Genomic DNA, 27,385 nt, shown 5'->3' with positions numbered 1-27,385 from the left:
TATTTTTATTTTTCGTAGGATGGTTGTGAGGCTCAGCAATTCAAAATGTATAAAAAGGACAAGAACGACCAGGTGCGGTGGCTCACACCTGTAATCCTAGCACTTTGGGAGGGCAAGGTGGGCGGATCACCCGAGGTCGGGAGTTCGAGACCAGCCTGACCAACATGGAGAAACCCTGTCTCTACTAAAAATACAAAGTTAGCCAGGTGGTGGCGGGTGCCTGTAATCCCAACTACTTGAGAGGCTGAGGCAGGAGAATCACTTGAACCCGGGAGGCGAGGTTGCGGTGAGCCGAGATCGTGCCATTGCACTCCAGCCTGGGCAACAAGAGTGAAACTATGTCTCAAAAAAAAAAAAAAAAAAAAAGACAAAAACCTAAGTGTATGGTGTAATTGTGAGGTGTTAGTTGATGACAAATAAGTGTTTTCTTTTCCTTTCTCTATACATGTTGAGATGATGTCGTCCTTCAAATATGAAGATAATTATACAAGATAATGCCACTTGAAGGGAAAAATTTCCAGGAACAGTAGCTAATGTCTACTGAGTGCTAACTAAGTATCAAGTGATTTTTACCTGCATTACTTTATTTAATCTTTATCATAATTACATGCTACTTTTATAATGTAGAGAAGGGAGCTGAGGCTAACAGCAGTGGTTTTCAGTCCAGGCAATTCCCCAGCCCCACACCCTTAGGGGACATTTGGCAATGTCTGAAGATGCTTTTAATTCTCATGATGGGGGGATGGGGGAATGCTACTGTTATATAGTGGGTAGAGGCTGGGGATACTGCTAAACATCTTCCAAAGCACGGGCAGCCCTCACAACAAATAATTATCCGGCCCCAAATGTCAATAGTGCTGAGGCTGAGAAACCCTGGCTTGTAGAGAACTCAGCCACCCTGGGTAAGGAATTCACACTTTTTTTTTTTTTTTTTTTTGTGATACAGGCTAGAGTGCAGTGGGGCAATCCCAGCTCACTGCAGCCTCGATCTCCTGGCTCAAGGGGTTCTTCCACTTCAGTCTCCTGAGTAGCTGGGGCCACAGGCATGCCTCACTATGCCCAGCTAATTAAAAAAAAATTATTTGTAAGAACGCAGTCTCACTGTGTTGGTCAGGCTGGTCTCAAACTCCGGGACTCGAGTGATCCTCCTGCCTCAGCCTCCCAAAGTGCTGGGATTACAGGCATGTGCTACTGCACCCAGCCTTACACTTTTTTTTTTCTTTTTTCCATTTGGGAAGTCATTTCAAAGCTGATTTATTAAAAGAATATCATGCTTTTTCCACTTGGGGCTGGGGCCAGCATTTAGCAAAATTCAGAAAGGAGATAATTTTTTCTTTGATATTCCTCTTGTTACCTTTTAATGCTCTGTTCTGGAGTGGTCTCCTCTGTCCCTAACTTATGGTTCTACAGCCTTGGCCCTTAGAAAAATAGATCCCACCTCACTCCTTCTATCCTACTTCCAAGTGCCCTTAAAATGTACTCATCCATCTCCCAGCACTTAGGGAATCTGAAAAAATAATCCATGCTCACAGGAGAAGGCTACAGGGCTTTGTGTCCTTTTACCTTCTTAGCCGAGCCTCCCAGTAAAATAATAATAATGCCTCCAAGCAGACAGGATCTAAATTATCAGCTAAATGTTCAGTCTTAAATAAGGAGACTGATGCCATCACAAACAGCTTGGTGGGGGCTTGGAGGTGGTATTTTGGGACAGAAAGAGAGAAACATTCACTTTTAACCCCTATGCTATACTGTCTCCACTGAGGGCACAAACACAGACACACACAGTTTCACTCACACCCACATATGCACACACATACACACACCACAGGTGCACATACACCCTGAAGGTGGGTTCAGGTGTTCAGCATTATTGTTCTTCCAGTTTCTCAGTTTCTAGGATGCTGCTAACAAAAGCATGGCAGGGACTGGTTTTTGTTCCATGAATCCAGGGGAGGGGCCTGTATGCCTGCCCTAAGGCTTCACCTTGCAGGAGCCGCAGTCAACAAAGCAGGCTGAGGATTGAACATTTTACCATCCTTTTGCAGTGCAAGAGAGGCTCGTCAGCCTAGGATGTCTTCTTAAAGTCTGTGCCACTGACCTTGTTCCAGATGAGGACAGGTGTCGGGATTCCGATGACCTCACAGCTCAAGTACACCTGGGCACCAGTGACATTCCAGATGTCCTTGGGGGGCGTCACTATGGAAGGACCTGCAGCAAAGGGCACAAAGCCAAAGTCATCTTTTAAACAGCCCTTCACATGAGTCAGCATCTTAGGGAGAAAATAATAATTGTGTTTATGAGGCCATCCCCTTGGTGGATTATCTGAAGCAAATTTCAAAGACCACACTGGCTTCCTCCTGCCACCAACATAATTTTAAGGTCCACTTTGGGAATGCATAAATCTAAACAAACAAAAACAATTAGGGAGAAAAATTTGTTATTAAAATTTTCTTCTTCCCCAGACCATGCTTAAATGAGTGCTAATTTACCAGCTGTTTTTTATTATCTGGGACTTTTCCAGTAATAATAAAATTTTAGTTCCAAAATGTTCAATATTTTTCTTCTTTTGTTTACTGCTATTTCTATTTTGGGCTGGAAAGGCAACAAGCAACCGCTCCGTGGGTAATGAAGAAAAAAATCTAAAAGAATATTTGAAAATGTGCTGGTGGAAGTCTCTGCATCAAGAAGCTTAGGATCTAAGGTTGAAAAGGGTGATGAGGCAGGGAAGAAAAGAAACATGTGGAGTGCTGTGTGCCTTAGGGGATTGGAAGGGACATCTTTATTTTTAATTTAATTTTATTATTATTTTTTTGATACAGAATCTCATTCTGCCACCCAGGCTGGAGCACAGTGGCTTGATCGTAGCTCACTGCAGCCTCAAACTCCTGGTCTCCAGCAATCCTCCCACCCCAGCCTCCCGAGTAGCTGGGACTATAGGCGTGCACCACCATGTCAGTTAATTTTTATTTTTTTTTGTAGAGATGGGCTCTTGCTATGTTGCCCAGGCTGGTCCCGAATTCCTGGCTTCAAGTAATTCTCCTGCCTCAGCCTCCCCAAATGCTGGGATTACAGGTGTGAGCCACCATGCCTGGGCAGGAGGCACCTTTGAACAGAAGAGGCCCGGGTGTCGAGGAAGGTGGTACAAGGGTCCCTCTTCCGGTGTGGTCGGGAGAGGCAGCTGGTAAGAAGGAAGAAGAGTGACTGATCTATTGGGTGTGACCAGGGTCCCCAAGGAGAGGGCCCTTTCCCAGGGTTCTCAGTGTCCAGGTCCCTGGCAGGAGGCATTGGCAAGTGGGGGGCACCCTCAAGCCACTGCCTAAATAGACTCAGCAGGTATGGGACCACTGAGAGAGGCCAGAGTGATGCTTCTCCATTCCCCCAATTAGGGAACACACCCTCCCCACCTTCTGTATCATGGCACCCTCTGGAGAAGGTCCCCACTCAGAGTCAACACAAACCATGTGTATCCTTTTTGCTATGAAAGTGGTATGACTCTCTGGTCCTGGGCTAGCTAACTATGGCCTGTGGGCCAAATCTGGCCTGCCATCTGTTTTTGCATGGCCTGTGAGCTAAGAATGGTGTTTGGATTTTTATTTTTTTAAATTAAGAAAAATTTTATTTTTTTGATACAGGGTCTTACTCTGTTGCTCAGGCTGGAGTGCAGTGGCATGATCTTGGCTCACGGCAACCTCCGCCTCCCAGGTTCAAGCTCAAGCAATTCCCATGCCTCAGCCTCCCAAGTAGCTGGGACTACAAGTGCATGCCCAGTTAATTTTTGTATTTTCAGTAGAAACAGGGTTTTGCCATGTTGGCCAGGCTGGTCTCGAACCCCTGAGCTCAAGCGATCCCCCACCTCGGCCTCCCAAAGTGTTGGGATTACAGGCGTGAGCCACTGTGCCTGGCCTGCATTTTTAAATGGTAGAAAAAAAAATTAAAAGATGGATATTTCATGACATGTGAAAATTGTAAGGAAATGTCCATAAAATAAAGTTCTGTTGGAACACAGCCACACTTATTTGTTTCCTGCTGTCTCTGGCTGCTAGAGCAGTTGTGGCTGAGACTGTATGGCCTAAAATATTCACTGTCACTGGCCTTTTATAAAGAAATTTGCTGATTCCTGCTCTAAACAACTGAGGGAGACTGATGCCTAAATAAGACATTATGGGAAAGTCTCAGGACTTCAATCCTTTACACATTTTCCAGAGCTGATGCAAGTAACCCCCCTGGGTGATTTCTGGTTTGGCTCTGAAACACAACACTGTGGAAGCCAACAGATACCGAGAGAGCGGGTGCTTGCTGACTGCGCCTGTCCCCTGACGGCCTGGCTTCCCAGCATCTGCAGTAGAGACGTGCACACCTACTTTTTATTTACTGGTAATTAGTATGTCACTTCTGCTAATTCTGAATGCCAGGGTTCTGCCACCAGGGGCCTTCAGAAAGACTTGGGACCGTCCGCAGAGGAGGGTCATGGAGCTGGCAGCCTGGGTTCCTCATGTGGGGCAGTGTGAGACTCCAGAACCTAACCTGGCCCTTATTCCATGCTTAGCATGGTTTCTTGAATGAATAAATTAATGATCCCTTCTGAATTTTAAATCTCTGATGACTTGGGTCTCCTATCCTAGCAAAGTAGCAAACTGCAGGGTCATCTTGCATCAGAGTCCTGGGAAAGGGACAACCTCCCCTTTAGGACTGGAAAGTTTTCTGGCATAATCAGCATTCAAAGGACATGAAGTCTCCCATTCTGCAACAGGCTATTTGCAGCACAATATTAATTTCTTGAAACAGAAAGGAAATGACCCCAGTGTGCAAGATTTTCCCACTCATCTAAAGCATTAGAAGCTGATTTTTTTTTTTAATCTCATGGGATATTTTTATTTTTGTAGGAATGTGCAAAACAATCAAAAGCTTGGAAAGCTCTAAATACATTTCGTGCTTCCTTTCCTCCAAACCATAGGTCTGAATAGGAAGCATATATCCTGGCCAGGGGGCTTGGTTCTTCTGCTGCAAACATGAATGTGGTGAGCACAGTGGTGCAGTATTTATGTTTCTGGCTCTGTCTCAGACATTTCCTAGTCTGGATGCAGCAATAGAGAACCCCGCAAAGGGCTGGGCCTCACCCTATCCCAGGCTTCCTCTAGGGCTATGAGACCCCAAGGGCTTGGACACCACAGAGCCGGATCTGGCTGGGCTTTGAACTGCCTTCGCCCACCTCTCTGATGGCCCTCATGCTGCTCTGTTCTCCTTCCCACACAAAGACTTGGCAGGAGGACTTCAAAGCTCAGGGGATCTCAAAGGATTGTTCTGAGAAGAACATACCAGTGTTCAGAGATTTGAGGGGGAGCTCGGGAACAAAGCTGCTTCTCTCATATCCAAACCACACAAAGAATGCAAGACAATTTTATTGTGAGGATCTGAGGGCCTCAGCCCTGCCAAAACCTACTTACTTTAACCTGTGTCCATCTCCCTATTGCCAGTACAGGTAGCAGGGTCATCAGTCTTGGGCAGGGGGCAGATTCTGGAGTGCTAATGGGAAGTTCCAGCCTGATTTTCTGCCAGAGATCTTGAAGACATGCTATGGATTTTTCCCATGGGATTTTAAAACAGATGTTCTTAGTTTTAGTATAGTCCAATTTATCAAGTTTTCTTTTCTATGGTTAGTGCTTTTTGTGTCCTGTTTAAGAAAATTTTTGCCTAGCCCAAGGCTATGAAGATCTCCTGTTTTCTTCTACAAGCTTTATGGTTTTACTTTTCACATTTAAGTTTTTGCTCCATCTTGAATTAATTTTTGTGTGTGCTATGAGGCAGAGGTCAAGTTTCATTTTTCCTCCCCTAAAAGGACATCCAATTGCTTCAGCACCATTTGTTGAAAAGACCATCTTTTTCCTAATGAATCATAATAATGCCTTTGTGGAAATCTCTAAGACCCACTGTATATGTGTGGGTCTATTTCTGGACTCTCTGTTCTTTTCCACTAGTCTATGTGTCTATCTTTGCACCAATAACTATGGCATAATTTAGAAATTAATTGTACTAAAATTGAAGCACTAAATAGAGGGCAGATCTAATATATCTGTTTCCCCCCAATCCTCTTACTATTCCAAGAAGCAGAACACTCTAGGACAAGTAAGGATTCTTTTTTTATTTTTATTTTTGTAGAGACAGAGTCTTGCTATGTTGACCAGGCTGGTCTCAAACTCCTGGGCTCAAGTAATCCTCTTACTTCAGCCTCCCAAAGTACTGGGATTACGGGTGTTAGCAACAGTGCCCAGCCATGAATTCTTTAAAAATACCTGAACCCAGGAATACTTTGAATGACAGCCATCGTCAGGGGATTCAATATTAGGACAAATCATATCATGGGTTCCTATTTCTCTCTCCCAATGCTTGGAATACCTTAGGTAAATGGGCTGAGTCAACATTTGGATTATTCTAAGAATGTAAATGATTTTGTCAATCCTGCCACCAGGCTATGCCTAGAATTCTACAAGACTTCCATACCACAAAAATCTATAATATCCACTGACTCCTATTGGGGTGATGTAGTGGAAGGGCAGAGGAGGGGCTGTTAGGACCAGTTTGCTGCACAACATTTACAAAAACCCTTGACTATTTCAAATATCCTTGAACAAATGCTGGGTTTACTAGCACAATGAAAAGTTTAAAACAGCTCCCTCCTCTCCTTCCTCTCCCTCTCCCTCCTCTCCCTCTCCCTCCTCTCCCTCTCCCTCTCCCTCTCCCTCTCCTCTCCCTCTCCCTCTCCTCTCCCTCTCCCTCTCCCTCTCCCTCTCCCTCTCCCTCTCCCTCCTCTCCCTCTCCCTCTCCCCTTTCTTCGATCTCCCTCTCCTTCTTTTTTCGGTCTCCCTCTGTTGCCGAAGCTGGACTGTGCTGCCGTGATCTCGGCTCATTGCAACCTCCCTGCCTCGGGCTCCTGTGACTCTCCTGCCTTGGCCTGCCGAGTGCCTGGGATTGCAGGCGCGCGCCGCCACGCCTGAATGGTTTTTGTGTTTTTGGTGGAGACAGGGTTTCGCCGTGTTGACCGGGCTGGTCTCCAGCTCCTGGCCTCGAGTGATCTGCCTGCCTCGGCCTCCCGAGGTGCTGGGATTGCAGACGGAGTCTCGCTCACTCAATGCTCAATGGTGCTCAGGCTGGAGTGCAGTGGCGTGATCTCGGCTCGCTACAACCTCCACCTACCAGCCTCCTGCCTTGGCCTCTTAAACTGCTAAGATTACAGCCTCTGCCCGGCCGCCACCCCGTCTAGGAAGTGAGGAGCGTCTCTGCCTGCCCGCCCATCATCTGGGAGATGAGGAGCACCTCTGCCCAGCCGCCCCATCTGGGAAGTGAGGAGGGCCTCTGCCCGGCCGCCATCCCGTATAGGAAGTGAGGAACGTCTCTGCCTGGCCGCCCATCGTCTGGGATGTGAGGAGCGCCTCTGCCCGGCCGCCCCGTCTGGGAGGTGAGGAGCGCCTCTGCCTGGCCACCACCCCGTCTGGGAGGAAGTGAGGAGCACCTCTGCCCGGCCGCCCCGTCTAGGAGGTGAGGAGCGCCTCTGCCTGGCCGCCACCCCGTCTGGGAGGAAGTGAGGAGCGCCTCTGCCCGGCTGCCCCATCTGGGAAGGGAGGAGCGCCTCTGCCCGGCCGCCACCCCATATGGGAAGTGAGGAGCGCCTCTGCCTGGCCACCCTGTCTGGGAGGTGAGGAGCACCTCTGCCCAGCCGCCCCGTCTGGGAAGTGAGGAGCGCCTCTGCCCGGCTGCCCCGTCTGGGAGATGAGGAGCACCTCTGCCCGGCCGCCACCCCGTCTGGGAGGAAGTGAGGAGCGCCTCTGCCTGGCCACCCCATCTGGGAAGTGAGGAGCGCCTCTGCCTGGCCACCCCGTCTGGGAAGTGAGGAGTGCCTCTGCCTGCCGCCACCCCTTCTGGGAGGAAGTGAGGAGCGCCTCTGCCTGGCTGCCCCACCTGGGAAGTGAAGAGCGCCTCTGCCCAGCCGCCACACCGTCTGGGAAGTGAGGAGCGCCTCTGCCTGGCCACCCCGTCTGGGAGGTGAGGAGCGCCTCTGCCCGGCCGCCCAATGTGGGAAGTGAGGAGCACCTCTGCCCGGCCGCCCTTTCTGGGAGGTGAGGAGCGCCTCTGCCTGGCCGCCACCCCGTCTGGGAGGAGGTGAGGAGCGTCTCTGCCTGGCCGCCCCGTCTGGGAAGTAAGGAGCGCCTCTGCCCGGCCACCCGGTCTGAGAAGTGAGGAGCGCCTCTGCCCGGCCGCCCCCTCTGGGAAGTGAGGAACGCCTCTGCCCGGCCGCCCCGTCTGGGAGGTGAGGAGCGCCTCTGCCTGGCTGCCAACCCGGCTGGGAGGAAGTGAGGAGCGCCTCTGCCCGGCCGCCCCGTCTGGGAGGTGAGGAGAGTCTCTGCCCGGCGGCCCCGTCTGGGAGGTGAGGAGCGCCTCTGGCCGGCCGCCCTATCTGGGAGGTGTACCCAACAGCTCCGAAGAGACAGCGACCATCGGGAGTGGGCCATGAGGACGATGGCGGTTTTGTTGAAAAGAAGGGGGGGAAGTGTGGGGAAAGGAAGGAGAGATCAGATTGTTGCTGTGTCTGTGTAGAAAGAGGTGGGCATAGGAGACTCCATTTTGTTCTGACTAGGAGAAATTCTTCTGCCTTGGGATGCTGTTGATCTATGGCCTTTCCCCTAGCCCCCTGCTCTCTGAAACATGTGCTGTGTCAACTTGGGGTTAAATGGATTAAGGGCGGTGCAAGATGTGCTTTGTTAAACAGATGCTTGAAGGCAGCATGCTCTTTAAGAGTCATCACCACTCCCTAATCTCAAGTACCCAGGGACACAAACACTGCAGAAGGCCGCAGGGACCTCTGCCTAGGAAAACCAGAGACCTTTGTTCATGTGTTTATCTGCTGACCTTCTCTCCACTATTATCCTATGACCCTGCCATATCCTCCTCTCCGAGAAATACCCAAGAATGATCAATAAATACTAAAAAAAAAAAAAAAAAAAAAAAAAAAAAAGAAAAGTTTAAAACAATACGTAAACTGGAAAGTGCTAAGAAATAAGGCTACAGAACGGCCTTTTGGTTTTGACATGCAGTCTCTTGCAAAGGAAAGTCACATCAATAAATTATCAGTGTAATATTCAAGGGACCAACAGACCTCTTAGAGTAGGTGGAGGCGGGTTGGCCTCCACGTGACTTCCTGTGTTGGAAGAATCTGTAGGGATTCAACATTCTTCCCAGTACTTTGTTCAGAGCTGATACCCAGTAGGATACCTATTTACTAAGCTCTGATTGGTTCTTTACCACTTACCTGGTCTGGAAATTCCCCCAGAATATGCAGAGGGAATGGAAAAACTCCTTTTTTTTTTTTTTTTTTAGATGGAGTTTTGCTCTTGTTGCCCAGGGTGCAATGGTGTGATCTCGGCTCACTGCAACCTCTGCCTCCTGGGTTCAAGCGATCCTCCTGCCTCAGCCTCCCAAGTAGCTGGAATTACAGGTGCTCGACACCATGCCTGGCTAATTTTTGTATTTTTAGTAGAGATGGGGTTTTGCCATGTTGGCCAGGCTGGTCTTGAACCCCTGACCTCAGGTGATCCGCCCACCTTGGTCTCCCAAAGTGCTGGGATTACAGGTGTGAGCCACTGCACCCGACCAAAATCTCGTGATAAAAGCAAATTACAGAAGTTTTAGAGAAAGGTAAATGAAGATACATGGTGAGAAAGAATAAGCAAGCAACTTAATGGTGACCCACATGGACACCAAGAGGACAAGTCTTGTATAGAAGAGAAGAGATGCTGAAAATGTTTTCAGTGGATACAATGCCAGCCCCAACAATGCTGCACTCTCCTCCCCGACTCTCAAGAACCATCATCCCACATATTCCATTGATAAGCAATTTCACTGCCAACAATCATCTTGAATTGCAGGTCTGTCCTGCAATTTAATCCCTGACAGTTCTGTTCTACCTCAGGAGAGCACTCTACTCAATGACTCTGTACCAAATAACTTCCAACTCTTTCCACTCTACCTTTCTTCCAAGAAGGCCAAGGCAGATCCAGAATTTATTTCTGTTTTTAAGAATAAAGAAATTTTTAGGTCACTCTGACCTAATTTTCTCATACAGAAAGCTCAAAATCAGTCCTCAAGGCCAGGCCAAGGGTAGAACAACATTATCATCTAACTCATACTCAGTGTTTGGATTCCATTTAAAACAGATCACAGAATTCTTAAATGTATAGGGACAAACATCAGGATAGGTCCAATTATTTATTTATCCTTGCCCTTGTTCCATTAAGAGCTCCAGACTGCTCAAACATCTGTCTAGCAAACATCCTGTTCATAGAATAAATGACTGTGCGCTGCCTCCCTCTGCCTTGTGCCCACCCTCGGCAACTCCAGAAAGCAACCAAGCCGTCTGCAGTGCTGCCTGATGTAAAGAGATGTCCACCCAAGGTGGACTACCCACATTTTTCTATCCAGATGACTGTACCCAAACCAGGCTACCCCATTTTCCTTTTACCTTACACACTCAATTAATTCTCATTCAATCTCTTTAGATCCTTCTCAACCCTCTAAATTCATTTTCTTGCCTTCCCTATTTTTTATAACTCTTGCTCAGTAACTTTAGAGCATCTCTTCTTTTGATCATTCCTTAGAGGGTCTCTTCTATTTGAACATTCCTTGAAGGGAAAGAAGGGAGGGAGGATGATATGGTTTGACTGTGTCCCCACCCAAATCTCTAATTGTAGCTCCCATAATTCCCATGTGTCACGGGTTAGGGGGGTACCCGGTGGAAAGTAATTGAATCGTGGGGACAGGTTTTTCTTGTGCTGTTCTCGTAATAACGACTAAGTCTGATGAGATCTGATGGTTTTATAAAGGGCAGTTCCCCTGCACATGCTGTCCTGCCTGCTGCCATGTAAGATGTGACTTTGCTCCTCCTTCGCCTTCCCCAGCCTCGTGGAGCCGTGAGTCCGTTAAACCTCTTTTTCTTATAAGTTACTCAGTCTCGGGTATGTATTTATTAGCAGCATAAGAACAGTCTAATACAGAGGAGGTGAAGGAGAAGGAGAAGAAAGAAAAAATGAAGAAAGATAGCCAGATCCTGAAGGAAGTTATAGCAAGGAAGAAGAAAGTTCTAAGCTTGGAAGAAAACAAAAATTCACTACTATGAAATATATCCTTGGAACAAAATTACATTTGTACTCCATACGTTTATGCAAATAAAAAATAAACATTAAAAATAAAGTAAACTAAAATTCAATTTAATGAATCAGATCACCTTAAAAGTACTTAGAAGTCTCCTGCAGAATCTCCACCTAAGTCCGCATACTCCTCCTTTGCTACATTTTTTCTTTTTAGAGACTGGGTCTTCTCTGTCACTCAGGCTAGAGCACAGCAGTGCGAACATGGCTCACTGCAGCCTCAATCTCCTGGGCCCAAACAATCCTCCCACCTCAGCTTCCCAAATAGCTAGGACTGCAGGTGTGTGCCACCACACCTGGTTAAATTTTGTATTTTTTGTAGATATGGGATCTTGCCATGTTGGCCAGGCTAGTCTTGAACTCCTGAGCTCAGGCAATCTGCCTGCCTCGGCTTCTCAAAGTGCTGGGATTATAGGTGTGAGCCAGCATGCCTGGCTTCTCCTTTGCCCCCCTCCCCCTCTTTTTTTTTTGAGACGGAGTCTTGCTCTGTCACCCAGTGTGGAGTGCAGTGGTGCAATCTCGGCTCAATGCAAGCTCCGCATCCTGGGTTCATGCCATTCTCCTGCCTCAGCCTCCCAAGTAGCTGGGACTACAGGCATCCACCACCATGCCCGGCTAACTTTTTGTATTTTTAGTAGAGACAGGGTGACCATGTTACCCAGGATGGTCTCGATCTCCTGACCTCGTGATCCACCTGCCTCGGCCTCCCAAAGTACTTGGATTACAGGCATGAGCCACAGCGCCCAGCCTCCTTTGCCACTTTTAATTAAGTTCTAGACAAAGGACTCACAGACTACCAGATTATTTTAAGAATATTTGATTATAATCTAGAAATAGGTATGTTCTGAAAAAGTACTACTGATACAGAAAAGGTAGTTTTATAGATGGATGGATTTAAATTTGGAGTATTATGAGTTGGTTCAGAAGAATTTAAGAAGGGCAGTTCTCACAAAACACACAAATATCATGAGGAAAAGACTTTGACATGAAATTAATTTTGAATTTGACCAGCAATTCATTCCAGCTGATTTTATATAAAGTCTTAGTAGTGAGGACAGAGTTAAAATGTGTTATCCTACAAAAAGCACAGCAGGAACAATATTAAAGAAGTATGTGAACAATTTCCTAGTCCCTTACAGAGCACAAAGCACTCCCCAGCCATGACCTGAGACGTCCTCATGATGTTACTATTTAAAAAAAAAAAAAGACAAAAGCATTCTTGGGGACAGAACACTTGGCTCTGAATCCTTGTCTACAATTTATAGCCAAAAGACCTTGGACAAGCCACTTAACCACTTTTACAAGATGAAGAAACTAGGAAGTGTCTAAGAATATCCTCTTTGGGTTTGGAAGTAAGTGAACCTATCATGAATGTGTCCTAGAGCTGGGACATAGATGTCAAAGATGCTTTGACATCTATGAAGTTCTGAAGTCTTACTGTCTGGGTCTGGAGTGCTCATTCTCTGCAAATCAGTTCAATGCATTTCCTCACCTACCTAAACACAATGTATGTGACTCATAACATGGTTCACTTCCTCAGGGATTAAAAAAATAGAGCTTATAAAGGTATCACCCTTTACCAAGTTAGCCAATTTTTTTTCATCTGAAAGAGCTGTGTAGAAGATATTAGGAGAAGTCATGTTTGAAAGCTAAATATACTTGAATTAAGCCTGGGAAATGGTCAAAAGTCAAATTACCCCCAATAATCATTTCTGTCCTCCAATATCATATTGAACTATATATTTTTTGCTTCCTTGCTTTCTCATTTTCCCATCATCTCTTCCATTTTTACCAATTCACTCTTCCATGTCATTTCTACCCAAACTCACTGTCTGCTCCCAGCAGTCCTGCTCACCCACCATTACATGTTCACTACCCCTTCCAGCACCTTTGCTTATGCTGATGCCCTTACCTACTTGGAATATCTTCCCTCCTCTTATTTCTTATCACACTTTATTTGACATTCTAAGGCTGAAGTTTCATTTCTCTTTGACATTTTTTGCAGCCTGACAGCTTCAGGCTCTCCCTTATTTCTTCTCTAAAATCCTGTTGGGTTCGGTAAGTTCCACAGAGTGTAGTGCATCACTGTTTTCTAATGCTTTCCTCAGCTGGCCTAATTGAGGATGCCAGCATCCTGTCGGAATCAGAACAGAACCAGGAACTTCGGAATCAGAACAGAACCAGGAACTACGGAATCAAATGTTCTTCATGTTCATTGGAAGGAGACAGAGCTCAGGCTGTGTGAAGTGGGTATAAGGCAGCAGTAACTTCAGAACAACATAACATGATTAACCAAACAGAAGTGAAAAGATAGCCACTGTCTTGAAAATGCACCAGTGTACACATGACCAAAAGCGTACACCTCACCAAAGTGGTGTTATAGATATCTTATTTATCAGCTGGCAGATTATTAATCATGATTTTCTTTAATCTTTCACTTGACTTTCTCTTGCCATAAGCAATGTTTTTTGGCTACTAACCACTCACCAACCAATTAGTATATGACCAGAAGATGCAAATTAATTTGAATATACATCACTTGAAGCAAATCCCACCGAGATGGGTAGGTCTGCTGGAAGAAAAGGATTATCAATTATCCTCACACCAAAATCATGCAGGATTATACTATTCACATTATGGTTCTCACTGAACATTTATTTTATTATTTATTTAATTAATTTTTTTTTTTTTTGAGACAGAGTTTCACTCTTTCGCCCAGGCTGGAGTGAAGTTGTGCAATCTCGGCTCACTGCAACCTCTGCGCTGCGGGTTCAAGCGATTCTCCTGCCTCAGCCTCCTGAGTAGCTGGGATTACAGGCACCCATCACCACGCCCGGCTGATTTTTGTATTTTTAGTAGAGATGGGGTTTCACCATGTTGGCTAGGCTGGTCTCGAACTCCTGACCTCAGGTGATCCACCTGCCTCAGCCTCCCAAAGAGCTAGGATTAAAGGCATAAGCCACCACGCCTGGCCTTTAAAAAGTTTTTATAGACAGAGTCTTACTCTGTCACTCAGGCAGGAGTGCAATGGTGCTGTGATCATAGCTCACTGCAGACTCCAAACTCCTAGTCTCATGGATCCTTCTGCCTCAGCCTCCCAAGGAGCTAGGATTACAGGCAAGTGCAACCATGCCCGGCTAAGTAAAAAAGAATTTTTTTTTTTTTTTTTTGTAGAGACGGGGTCTTGCTTTGTTGCCCAGGCTGGTCTCAAACCCTTGGCTTCAAGTGATCCTCCCTCCTCGGCCTCTCAAATTGCTGGGGTTACAGGCATGAGCCACTGTGCATGGCTTCTTACTGAGTACATACTAACATGGCTAAGACATTTGAGTATGGGGACTTCTCTGAGTTATGATAGATTTGCAAACAACACTCACCTTGACTCTTGATGCTGGGTCCTGAAAATGGTGTCTGCATTAATACCAAATAAGGGGAAAATCAGGGTTTAAGAAGGACCTAAGATACCATATATGGAGATAGAGAGTTCAGACAACTTGGCAAAAATCCCTAGATTGAGATGAGATTCTGATAACACATTGAAGGGAACAGGAGCACACAAAAGTACAAAACGGGAAAAGAATAGTAGGAAGGCACTATGGCCAAGAGGGGGAAGGGGATGAAACAAGTGGAAGCTTCCTGATATTAAATAAGGGGAAGCAGTAACTGTATGGCTAATTAAAGAGCAGAGCCATCTGCCAAGGCAAGTCATTTACGGAACTTCCAGAGGTGGGATGATGTAGCAGCTGAACCCTGGTATGGGAATCTAGCACACGGTTTCAGGGGTACTGGCTGAGGACAGCAGGGGAGGAGAAGAAAGTACAACAGCTTAAGCAGCATAGGCCAGATTTAATCTCAGGCTTTTAGTTTAAGGCAAATTCATCTAGTTATGGAAGCTACTGTTAGTCATTTCCACTTTAGCGTGAATGAAGAACCAACAGTTTATAATAATGGGACCCTGCCAAACACTGTCTAGGGCAAAAGTGTGTAAGAACTGCCTCCTCTTCTCTAAATATAGTCTATTGGGGTGGTGTTGGGGAGGCTTAGTGCATTTAGAGTAAGAACAAAATGCTGAGAGGTAATAGACTATAGTGAGTTTGGAGTGTGGACTTGGAATCAGGAATTCTGCTCTACCACTCCTGAGTTATGCAACATTGCACAAGTTATTTCACTTCCCCCGCTTTATTCACCTGTGAAATGGAATGGTAGTATCCGAGTCATTAGACCATCAAAAGGATCAAACAAGATACAGCAATTAGCACAGTACCTGGCATGGGGTAAACATTCAGTAAGTATGAGGTGTTGCTTTTCATTTCAGAAATGAGACTTTCATCAAGGAAGGTGAAAGGCAGGGATCTGCCTGAGGAGAGGTAGGAAAACTCTGGCCTGCCTTGGAACAGTGAGCATGCGGGCCAGCTCGGGAAGAGGATTCGTGTGTGGTGCAGGGCACAGCAGAAGGCAGATGAGGTGGGGCCTTACCCTTCAAAGTGTCTCTGAAAGTGGGAGTGTCATGATTCAAGTGGCATTTCCCAAGATGATTTTGCAGGTCTCCGCATCAGGATGGGACACGGCGGGGATTAAGGCTCTAACTCAAGGTCACAGCAATGAGAAGACAGACAAAAGGGGAAGACTTGGAGGATTATTCAGGAAGAACTAACACTACCCAGTAACTGACTGGATGTAGGAAAGAGAGGCATGACTTAAAGGCTGTGAGCCTCAAAGGTTACAGGAGGCTGCTGCACCATGAACAGAAGCAGGGGTGTCAGTCTGAGGAAGGTGCTGGATTGAAGGAGGGGAAAGGGTGGACTTGGGTTTAAATTTGTTGAATTTCAGGTATCACCTGGGCCCTGAGGAGGCACTGAACCCCAGTGAGGAGACCAGAAGTACCAAGGCAAGCACTGTCTAGCTGACATTTTAGCCCTGGGAAGGCTATGTGGGGTCCTTTGGGTGGAAGGAAGACAGATTTGGCACTCCCTCTCACTAGTTTCTCCAGAGGGAGTTCCAACAGCTCGCTGCTGACCACCTGGCCCGTCCCCACCCCACCCCAGGTAAAGCAGATAAGTGAATAGCAAGGTCTTGCTTAGCTTCCAGGCACGTATTTGCAGGGCCAGTCTGTCTAAGAGCAGACCATTCAATACAATGCAGCCCGGGTGACCGCGTGCCCAGATCTTGTGAGCTGAGTTCCTGGCTGATTGCTAGTTACCTCTGGATTAATAAGACACCTCGTTTTGGCTCCAATCTTTGATGCTGAGAATCTTCATAGGGAGCATTAAGTCTATTTTTCTCAAGTGGACATAGTACTCAGAGGTCTCACTACGATGACTGTCAATCTTGTGATATCTCACAATTATCACTGTAAGTTTGAACTGACCACAGAACATGCACAGAAAGTTGCTTCTTGCAATGTGTTGGTTGCTTGCAAACAAATCTCTTATTTGATGATGCTTTCTTTTCTTTCTTTTTTTTTTTTTTGAAATGAAGTCTTACTCTGTCGCCCAGGCTGGAGTGCAGTGGTGCAATCTCAGCTCACTGCAGCCTCTGCCTCCCAGGTTCAAGCAGTTCTCCTGCCTCAGCCTTCCGAGTAGCTGAGACTACAGGCACACACCACCACACCTGGCTAATTTTTGTAATTTTAGCAGCGATGGAGTTTCACCATGTTGGCCAGGCTGATCTCGAACTCCTGACCTCAGATGATCTGCCAGCTTCGGGCTCCCAGGGTGCTGGGATTATAGGCATGAGCCACCGCACCTGACCCTTGATGATGTTTTCTTATTCTTGTCCTCTTCCTTGTACGGGTCTAGCATTAAAAAAAAGTGGGGTACTGACAAAGAGTCTGACTCCAGGGTGTGGTTCTTGCCCATGGTGGTTCTGGTACATGTGGTCTGGTGTCATTCTTGAAGGGAACCTGCTACTTCCATGAAGCAAATCCGTGAAGGACTTGAAACCATGTTCAGGTGTGCAAGATGGTGAGCTCGCTCTGATAAACATGTGATAGATGAGGTAACACGGGGCTGTGCCAACAACATTGCCCAGGGATGAGCTAACATATTCATCAGAGCTCCCCTAGGAAGTTGGAATACCTACACTATCATCCTAATACCAGACTGGCTGAGGTCTACACAAGTTGAATCAGCAGGCTAGGTTTTGAATTGGTTTGAGGACCTGGAAGAACTGACTTTATAGAGAATGCCTTTCTGAGAGGAAACTCCCTAGTGATGTTAACATAGCCTTGGAAACACATTTTTTCCACATCTCATGGGCCTGTCCTGTCTGGACTATGACTCACCTTAAATACAAGATATTAAATGTTTTTGCTAGCACTTTTTTATTCTGCAAGCACTGAATTGGGTGGGAAGTTTCCATAGGAAACTTATTGCTAACCATGTGGATGGTCACACCTGATTCTGGGATTCCTAGAAGCCTAAATAGTGAGTTTCCCTAGGAAATTTCTCCTTCTTTTTTTGGGATGAGATCTTGTTACATTGCCCAGGGAGGTCTTGGACTCCCAGGAGTCCAAGCTCAAGCTATCCTCCTGCCTCAGCCTCCTGAGTGGCTGAGACTACAGGTGAGCAACCACCAAGGCTGGCTAGGACACTTCATCTTGGAGTCCCTGCCCACTCTCAGGCCCCTACATACTGACCCAGTGCCTGGTATCCTCAGACATCAGGAAGGGTTTCTTGAACTACCTGTAAGGGGAGGCTCAACCATCTTTAAAGCTTAGTCTCTATCCATAGGCCCTGAGCTGACTAACAAGAATTGCAATCTGCTTAGAAATAGATGTACTTGGCTGGGCACGGGGTGGCTCATGCCCATAATCCCAGCACTTTGGGAGGCTGAGGTGGGCAGATCACGAGGTCAGGAGATCGAGACCATCCTGGCTAACATGGTGAAAATCTGTCTCTACTAAAAATACAAAAAATTAGCCAGGCTAATTTTGGTAGCACGTGCCTATAGTCCCAGGTACTTGGAAGGCTGAAGCAGAAGAATTGTTTGAACCCGGGAGGCGTAGGTTGCAGTGCACCAAGATCACACCACGGCACTCCAGCCTGGCGACAGAGCGAGGCTGTCTCAAAAAAAAAAAAAAAAAAAAAGAGAAAGAAGAAATAGATGTGCCCCTGGGGAAGAGGATGTAAGAGATTCCCAAGTGATCTTCTACTTCAGGAGAGTTGGACTTGCTAAACCTCCTCCTGAAAACATTTTGCGAAGCTGAAGGCTGAGGCCTGAACTCCCTGGGAGGATGCTACAATGGGGCCAGTTCTGCTGTTCCCTGTACACTCTGACAACCAAGGAGCACCAGGAAACTTAACACCTTGGGTCTTTAGTAGAAGACTAAAGTTCTTGAGCTCCCTGAGAACCAGACAAGTGTTTAGCACCACTCTGCCCAAGGAAAAGATTTACACTTTAGAAATCCCAGCAAATCCTTCAGGCCAGGCTGACAGCACTGGAAAGTGCCTGTGGGGTCCGACAGTGCAGTATAGGGTGACCCTCTTAGACCAGGAGCTACCAAGCAGAGGTTTGTTCAGTCTCCAGAAGGCTATGCAGATTGGAAAAGATTTCATAGCGGGGCCATCTGCAGAAATAGGCAGCAGACATGCAGAGCCTCAGCCACCGGGTACTGGCCTCTGGGAAGGATTCTGCCCTGCAGGATCTTATCCGGTGGTTGCCAATCCCGGCTGCACACTGGACTCATCTGGGTGTGTCGAAAAAAATGCCCACTCCTGGGCTGCACTCCTAGTTTCTCATTGGTTTGGGCGTAGAGTCTGGTACAGGCATCTTAAAAAAAACTCCCTAGGTAGAAGCACTCAATTAAAACATTGTTTTTGAGCAGGAGATACTCAGATAATTAGGAAGACAGGAAGGTGGAAAGTTAGAAAGGAGGAGAGGGGGACAGATTAGAAGAAATTATGTTCGTAGGTCTTTTTGGGCAGTGAGAGACCAAGTACTACTTGGGAGGTGCCAGTATTCACGGAGAATTGAGAAAATCCAGTGGGCTGGTTCTGGGTGAAGGGTACAGACACCTGATAACACCAGCACCGCCACCACTTCAATCACGCGGGGGTGGACAGGGTCATCGCGGTTCTCCTTCTGGACTGCTTTCCATTTTCATAAAATAGGGCAGTCATCTCCCACCTGCACCCTGTCCCTCTTCCGCCCTCCTCATTCCTGCCCTTGACTGTGCTGTATGGAGATGGGGCTCTGTGTCTGGAGTGCGTGGGTCTTATTTAAAATCCCTCGAACTTGGGAGCCGCCCTTTGCTCATTTCTGGTCCGACTGCCTCTCTGTTAAGACATTCGGTTTGGCTTTAAGAGGGCAAGGAGGAGGTTGAATAAAGGGATCTCTGTGTGCGAATAGCCCCCCTTCAGGCTTCCGTGGAGCAGAGCGCCGGGCGTGATGGCTGCTCGGCGGGCGTCTGGCGTTTGTACTTGCGTATGTTTTTACCCTCCAGGCCCCGGACTCCCATTGTCACAGCCCAGCCACCGTGACTCCCTGGCAGACAACCCCAGACGTTAGCCAGCCGCGTATAACTGAGCTCCTCCTGCTCTTTCTCAGTGTTTTCCTCTTCTCCAACTTGGCCCCTCTGGTCATTTTCTGAGCCGTTTTGTGAGGTCTAGAGACTGAAAAGCTCTCTGTTATCTACCCCATCCTTTGCTCATGCATTCTTTGCTGAGTGTTCTCAGATTTTCTCTCAGCTTCCTAGCAGGATTTCGTGTTTCTTTTCCCATTTTTGGTATTTTCTCTAGTGTCGTCCCTAAGGCTGAACCTGGAATAGAATGCTCCTCTTATGCTAGTGTGGGGCTAGTTCTTCTCGTATGTCTTGGGTACTTAGGGTAAGTATTAGTGTGTGTTTGAGTTCAGCTACAAGACAATTTTTCTGAGTGCTGAGAGGAATTGAGAAGGTGCTAGATGTGGGTGCAGTAAACAGCCTGGGCCAGGAACAGCCAGACTGTTCAGTAAGGCTCAGAAGTGCCAAATAGCACTGCTCTGAAATCAGGGAAATGGGTATGTCTCTCTGATCACAGGAGAGGAGGACCTGCCTGGTGAGAACTGGAAAACTTTGCATAAGGAATTTACCATTTAGCAAGGCAAGTCACCCTTGCTCTTATCAGGCTGGGGGACAGAGGAGTCCATCCGGCTGGGTGTGAGCTGTGAGAAATGGAAACAAGGTGAAGCAAAGCTATGCCAATGCACGTGGGACGTGTTACCCCACAGAAGGAGATTGCAGGGGCATGGAAATACTCTTTTCTGCTCTTATTGGCATTTTTCACATCAGAAATCTCTGCATTGGCACTTTGGCTAATTTTAGCCAGTGATTATTTTTCTTTAATTAATGGTGCTTTCTTTTTTTGAGTTTTGTTTTTTATTTTACTTGAATTATTAGTTCCCTAACAGTGCAGGGAGACACAGAAAGGAGTTTTTCATGGTTTCTATACTAGATTTTTTTTTTTCTTTTTTTGAGACAGGCTCTCACTCTGTTATCCAGGATGGAGTGCAGTAGCACGATCATGGCTCACTGCAGCTTCATCCTTTAGGGCTCAAGAGATCCTCCCAACTCAGCCTTCCAAGTAGCTGGGACTACAGGCACATACCACCATCCCTGGCTAAGTTTAAAAAATTTTTTTTGTAGAGACAGGGTCTCCCTGTGTTGCCCAGGCTGGTCTCAAACTCCTGGGCTCAAGTGATCCCCCTGCCTTAGGCCTCCCAAAGTGTTGGGATTACATGTGTGAGCCAGTGCACTCATCTGCAGATTGGGTTTTAAAGGTGAGGACATTATGCCTTTACAAGGACTGGGAGAAACTACATGCAAAGTATCCTAAGGGTCACGTGAACCTGGGGCTTATTGTAGAACTTCCAAAGGCATTTCTTCTAGAGCAACCATCAGTTCTGGCCTTGGAGATTTTATTCTTTTGTTTATGTAAATGAAAATAATTTCCTCATAAAACAGGGGATTTCAGATTTGGCGCCTCTTCAGAGCAACCATACATAAAAGTAGGAAACTCATTCTTTATAGGCACAAGGAAGAAAATGTTCTCAGTACTCCTGAAATTGGCCTTGGAGCTGCTGTTTATGCCTCCCTCATCCTTGCTTTTTGGGTATGTTCTCAGGGAGTCTCTTTAACAAAATGTGTGACCCTTTTAGGAAGCTGGGCGCTTCAAAGATAATGAATGGATCTCTGGACTTGGCTAAGGCAGCAGACTTCAAGCACCAAGACAATGCTTTTTCACAAGCACCAGCTGCTTGTCAACAAGGAGGAAGAGGTAGAAAGTAATCCAGGTTTAGCTAGTCCTTGGGAAAGGGTTATGGTCTGAGCCAGTAAATCAGCTGAACTGACACTTGAAGAGAAGAAAGCTCAAAGTAAACTCAAATAGAGAAAATAAGAACAAGACTCTTGGGATATGTATGACTTTGACCTGTCTCCAAATTTCCACCCCATATCCATGGGAGCTTGGCTTCTGTGGAGAACAGGGAGTCATGGTCTGTGGAACAGAGAGAGAGAAGACTAATCCCATTCACAAAAAAGTCCTGGGTAATTTTTTTTAATCAGCAAGGAGCATTTTAACTTACAAAAAAAGAAGGAATAATAATTCCATGAATATTTCATGAGGTTAGCACTAGCTAGCTTTCCTCAATGGCTTGTAATGTGCTCAGAAGATGATTAAAGAACAGATCTTTCTGGAACATACTGATCATCATATGTTAAATCAGGCTGGACAGAAGTTCAATTCCTAATAATTAGGGAACATAAAAAAAAGTCAGAGGCATCACGTTACTTGACTTCAAACTATACTCTTAGAGCTACAGTAACCAAAACAGCATGGTACTGATACAAAAACAGACATCTAGACCAGTGGAATAGAGAGCCCAGAAATAAGGCTGCACACCTACAACCATCTGATCTTCAACAAAGCTGACAAAAACAAGCAATGGGGAAAAGACTCCCTATTCAATAAATGGTGCTGGGATAACAGGCTAGCCATATGCAGAAGATTGCAGTTGGACCCCTTCCTTACACCATATGAAAAAATTAACTCAAGATATTAAAGATGTAAAACCCCAAACTATAAAAGCCCTGGAATACAACCTAGGCAATACCATTCTGGACATAGGAACAGGTAAATATTTCATAACAAAGACACGAAAAGCAATTGCAACAGAAGCAAAAACTGACAAATGGGATCTAATTAAACTTAAGAGCTTCTGCACAGCAAAAGAAACTATCAACAGGGTATACAGACAACCTACAGAATGGGAGAAAATATTTGCAAACTATGCATCTGACAAAGGTCTAATATTCAGCATCTATAAGGAACTTAAACAAATTTACAAGAAAAAACCAACCCCATTAAAAAGTGGGCAAAGGACATGAACAGACAGTTTTCTAAAGAGGACACACATGCGGCCAATAAGCATATGGAAAAAAGCTCAACATCACTTATCATTAGAGAAATGCAGATCAAAACCACAATGAGATACCATCTTACACCAGTCAGAATTGCTATTATTAAATAGTCAAAAAACAACAGATGCTGGCAAGGTTGCAGAGAAAAGGGAACACTTACACTTTGTTGGTGGGGGTGTAAGTTAGTTCAACCATTGTGGAAAGCAGTACGGCGACTCCTCAAAGAGCTGAAAACAGAACTACTATTTGATGCAGCAATTCCATTGCTGGATATATACCCAGAGGGATATAAATCATTCTACCATAAAGACACATGAACAGGAATGTTCATTGCAGCACTATTCACTATAGCAAAGACATGGGATCAACCTAAATGCCCATCAATGACAGATCGAGTAAAGAAAATGTGGTACATATACACCATGGAATACTATGCAGCCATAAAAAAGAATGAGATCATGTCTTTTGCAGGAACACGGAGGGAGCTGGAGGCCATTATCCTCAGCAAACTAACACAGGAACAGAAAACCAAGTACCACATGTTCTCACTTACAAGTGGGAGCTAAATGATGAGAACTCACGAACACAAAGAGGGGAACAACAGACACTGGGTCTACTTGAGGGTGGAGGGTGGGAGAAGGGAGAGGAGCAGAAAGGACAACTATTGGGTACTAGGCCTAATACCTGGGTGATAAAATATGATGTACAACAAACCTCCATGACACGAGTTTACCTATGTAACAAACCTGCACATGTACCCCAAAACCTAAAATAAACTTTTTTTAAAAAAAGAATATTTAAAACTAAAAAAAGAAAAATGTCATCTAATCACCATCATCTTTAATATCTATCCCTATAACTAGAGCACTAACTTCTACTACTGCTTAGTTGAATTCATTCCTTAAGGGGAAATTCCTATGGAAAATGGTATAAAAGGTGAGAAAGGACTACAATAATACTAACTAAATCACATTTCAGCCTTGTATAGGATTAAGCAGGTGAAAACACGGAAAGGATGAATTTGTTCCAGTCCATCATGAACTAAGTGATGTGCTGGGTCACATGAGGAATAGAAAGATGTTAGGGTTGGACTCCTGTCCCACAGGGATTTACAATCAGGAAGTGAAGACAGACAAGTATACACGCAATTATAATACAGGTGAAGTGCAACTGGTCCTACGATAGAAATACAAATATAAAAAATAATCTCCTGGGCTGTAATCCCAGAGTTCCCGGACAAATGAGGTCTGGCTGCTTGTTCTCCAGTCTAATAACAAGATGCAGACAGACTGGGAAAGGAGGGAGTTTATTTTTGCAACCAGTTACAGGAAGAAGGTCAGAGTAACTCACCAGATCAACTCAAAGTTACAAGTTTTCCTTTAGCTTATATACACAATTCAAGCTCTATTTCTACTTGTGGGAGTGTTTCTTAATCTAATTTTAACTATGGGTCTGCGGGTAGGAAAGTTTCTTAAGTGGGTCTTGGTGCACGCTTTGATCCCTCAATTAGGTTTGAGGTTGAGGAAGTCCAGGTAAGGTTTTAATGGGTTTGTTTTTGCATTCGAGCTTTCTTACTCAGGCACCAGTTTCCCCAGTTCATTATCCATTGTTTTCTACTTCTGCTTTAATGTTTAACTTATACATTCATCATTACAGCAAAGGGCTTATGGAGATCCAGCCTGCTACACCAGCACTTTGGGAGGCTGAGGTGGGAGGATCACTTGAGCCCAGGAGTTTGACACCAGCCTGGGAGCCTGGGCAATATAGTGAGACCTCATCTCTAAAAAATAAAATGTAAATTAGCCAGGCGTGGTGGTGTGCACCTGTAGTCCCAACTACTCAAGAGGCTGAGGCAGGAGGATTGCTTGACCCTGGGAGGTCAAGGCTACAGTGAGCTATGATTGCACCACTGCTCTCCAGCCTGAGTGACGGGGCAAAAAAAAATTTTTTTCCTGTAGTCCCAGCTACTCGAGAGGCTGAGGCAGGAGGATTGCTTAAACCCAGGAGTCTGAGGCTGTAGTGCCTGTGATTGTGCCCGTGAATAGCCACTGGATTGCAGCCTGGGGCAACATAGCGAGACTTCATCTCTGAAAAAAAAAAAAAATTCTTACTGAGTAGGTCAGAACTAAATTCATGAAAGAGGAAATTGGCTTTCAGGCAAGGGGATCAGTATGTTCAAGATGTGGGAAAACTGTGTGTCATTTGCAGGAAAAATAAAAATACAATAGTCCACCCTTATCCCTTCAGGGGATACTTTCTAAAACCCCCAGTGGACGCCTGAAACTGTGGATAGTACCGAACTTTATACAGTATATATTAATAGTATGTATTAATACTATGTTCTTTCCTATATTTTCCTATACATCCGTACCTCTGATAGAATCTGTTTTGTAAATTAGGCACGGTCAGAGATTAACAGCAGCAACTAATAGTAAAATAGAACAACTATAACAATAAGCCAAATTTATTATTCTTGCGCTTTGGGGCCATTATTAAGTAAAATAAGGGTTTCTTGGAACACAAGCACTGTGATACCATGGCAGTCAATCTGACAGCCGAGACGGCTACTGATTGACTAATGAGTGGGTGGCGTTGACAGCGTGGACACCCTACACAAAGGAAAAAATTCGCATCCCAGCCTGGACAGAGCTGGATGGGGTGAGATTTCATCATGCTACTCAGGACTGTGTGGAATGTAAAACCAGAAAGTGTTTGTTTTTGGAATTTCCCATGTAATATTTTCAGACCAAAGCTGACTGCAGATAACTGAAACTGGAAAGCAAAACCATGGATGAGGGTGGACTCCTGTACTTTACATTAATAATGGGCTTTACACCTCCCAGAGAAATTTTATTTTTATTTTTACTTTTTTAAAAATAATGAGCTAGGGTCTTGCTACATTGCCAGGCTGGACTCAAACTTCTGGGCTCAAGTGATCCTCCCGCCTTGGCCTCCCAAAGTGCTGGGATTACAGCTGTGAACCACAGCACCTGGCCTCACAGCAAGTTTTTATAGCCATTACTTCATTTTGTTTTTCCTAGAAATCTTGTGAGAGAAGCCAGTCATTTTACAGATAAAGAAATTGAGGTTCAGTGGGACTAAGTGTCTTGTGCGAGGTCACACAGACTGGAAATGGGGTGGGCAGGACATGAATGTAGGTTTTCTGAGTCCAAACCCAGAGCCTCCCCGATGCTACCATGATGCCTCTCTACATAATCCGTATGGCTGGAGTGTTCTGTCTCATTTTGCTTTGTTGGAGAGTGAGGTGTTTGTGGAGAAGAAAACAGAATCTTAAGAACTGTAGGCCAGACTAGATTACAGAGGTTTTCAATGTCAAGCCAAGGAGATTAGTTATGTCTACAAGCTACCAAGATAGAAAGAAAAACAAGAAAGTAAAAGCATTAATATATTTTGGAGAAAAGGTCACATATTGCTGGAATCATAAACAGGCGTCATGGCTTACTATTTGCACCCGGTCTGAAATGTTTCTGAGGTGTTATCTGAGTGGTTCTGGATAAGTAGCTTAGACTTGCAACCCCAAATAGGTGAGAATCATCCTCCTTCTACTGAATCCTGGGTGGATGATAACCCCATCGTGGCCAAATGGCTGAAGTCCTACCCACATCTTAGAATAAAGTGATCTGGGAACCCCAGCCCTTTTTATTGGATTTTAATGTTTTCAATCAGTGTTTAATGTGAAAATCAGTATTTGAAAATATGCTTTGTGTTTCATCTTGCAAATCATTAAAAAGATGCCATATGCATAGAATTACCTTGTATGGCAGGAATCCTAGGAAAACTTTAAAAGTCAATGTTAACACTTAGTAAACACTCCTGGGTAGAGTCCAGCAATCCTTATATTAGAGAAAATGTTTTCTCTCTGGGATTTGAAATGTTTTAGATTTACATCTTCCTCTTGAGAAAAACTTTCTAACTACCAGAAAGAAGATAATGGTCCTGAATGAATACATTTACTAAACTGTAAAATCCAGAATAGATAAGATCTGGCTCTGAGTAGCTTTTCCCAGCCTCATTTCTTGCCACATCCCTCCTGAACCCTGAGCTCCAGCCATAATGAACTTGCTGTGGCTCCTCAAGCATGTCTTGCTCTCCCTAGCCCCTAGCCTTTGCACATGCCATTACTTTTTCTAGAATATTCCCCCCATTTCCCACCCCTCCGTAGCTTTGCTTGGTTAACTCCTAGATATCCTGTATGTCTCAGATTAGTTTCCTTTTTGTTTGACAAACCTCCTTTGACCTTTCCTCACCTCTCTTCACTCCTGAATCCAACCCCTCCAACCTAGAATGGGGGCCTGGTTCTTACATGACTCTCCCTTATCATAGCATTTTCACAATGCATTGAAATTGCTGCATACCCCATTACATCGTGGGCTCAGTGCTGCTAAGGACCAGTCAATTTATTCTCTCTAGTTCTTTCCTGTGATCCAACGCCTGGCATTAAGCAGGTAATCAGCAAACTGCTGAGTAGTTGAGTGAACCAATGTCACTACCAAAATACACACTGTTTAATATTTTCCTATGAAGGTTTAAATAACAAGAGTTTAGGAACCATTCCAAGAAACTGGCTTTTGTTGTTGCGGATCATTGAAAAGATTTTCAGGGGACTCTGGACTATGCTAGACATAGCTAGCTATGACTACTTTTGTTCCACAGTTTGTAGAAGGGCATGGTTTAGCATTTGGAAAAGATTAAAGTGCAGAGATTTTGATTAACTGTGACCTATTTAAAAATTGGTCCTCAGCTGTTCGTAGGAACAAATAGGTCAATGTTTGGGTAT

General features: G+C 45.3%; 1 protein-coding gene across 1 annotated transcript in view; it reads right to left on the bottom strand.

Moving 5' to 3' along the window:
- Nucleotides 1–27,385, bottom strand: part of IGFBP7 (insulin like growth factor binding protein 7) — an 81,874-nt gene that overhangs the window by 7,662 nt on the left and 46,827 nt on the right. Inside the window, exon 2 of the mRNA XM_002814758.6 lies at nucleotides 2,099–2,208. Coding sequence (XP_002814804.3) covers nucleotides 2,099–2,208 — 110 coding nt within the window. The remainder of the gene's footprint in view (nucleotides 1–2,098; nucleotides 2,209–27,385) is intronic.

Source organism: Pongo abelii, chromosome 3 (assembly GCF_028885655.2).
Source record: "Pongo abelii isolate AG06213 chromosome 3, NHGRI_mPonAbe1-v2.0_pri, whole genome shotgun sequence".
NCBI classification, from domain to species: Eukaryota; Metazoa; Chordata; class Mammalia; order Primates; family Hominidae; genus Pongo; species Pongo abelii.
Note: the sequence above shows the minus strand (reverse complement) of the source record. Positions and strands in the feature narration are given on the sequence as shown.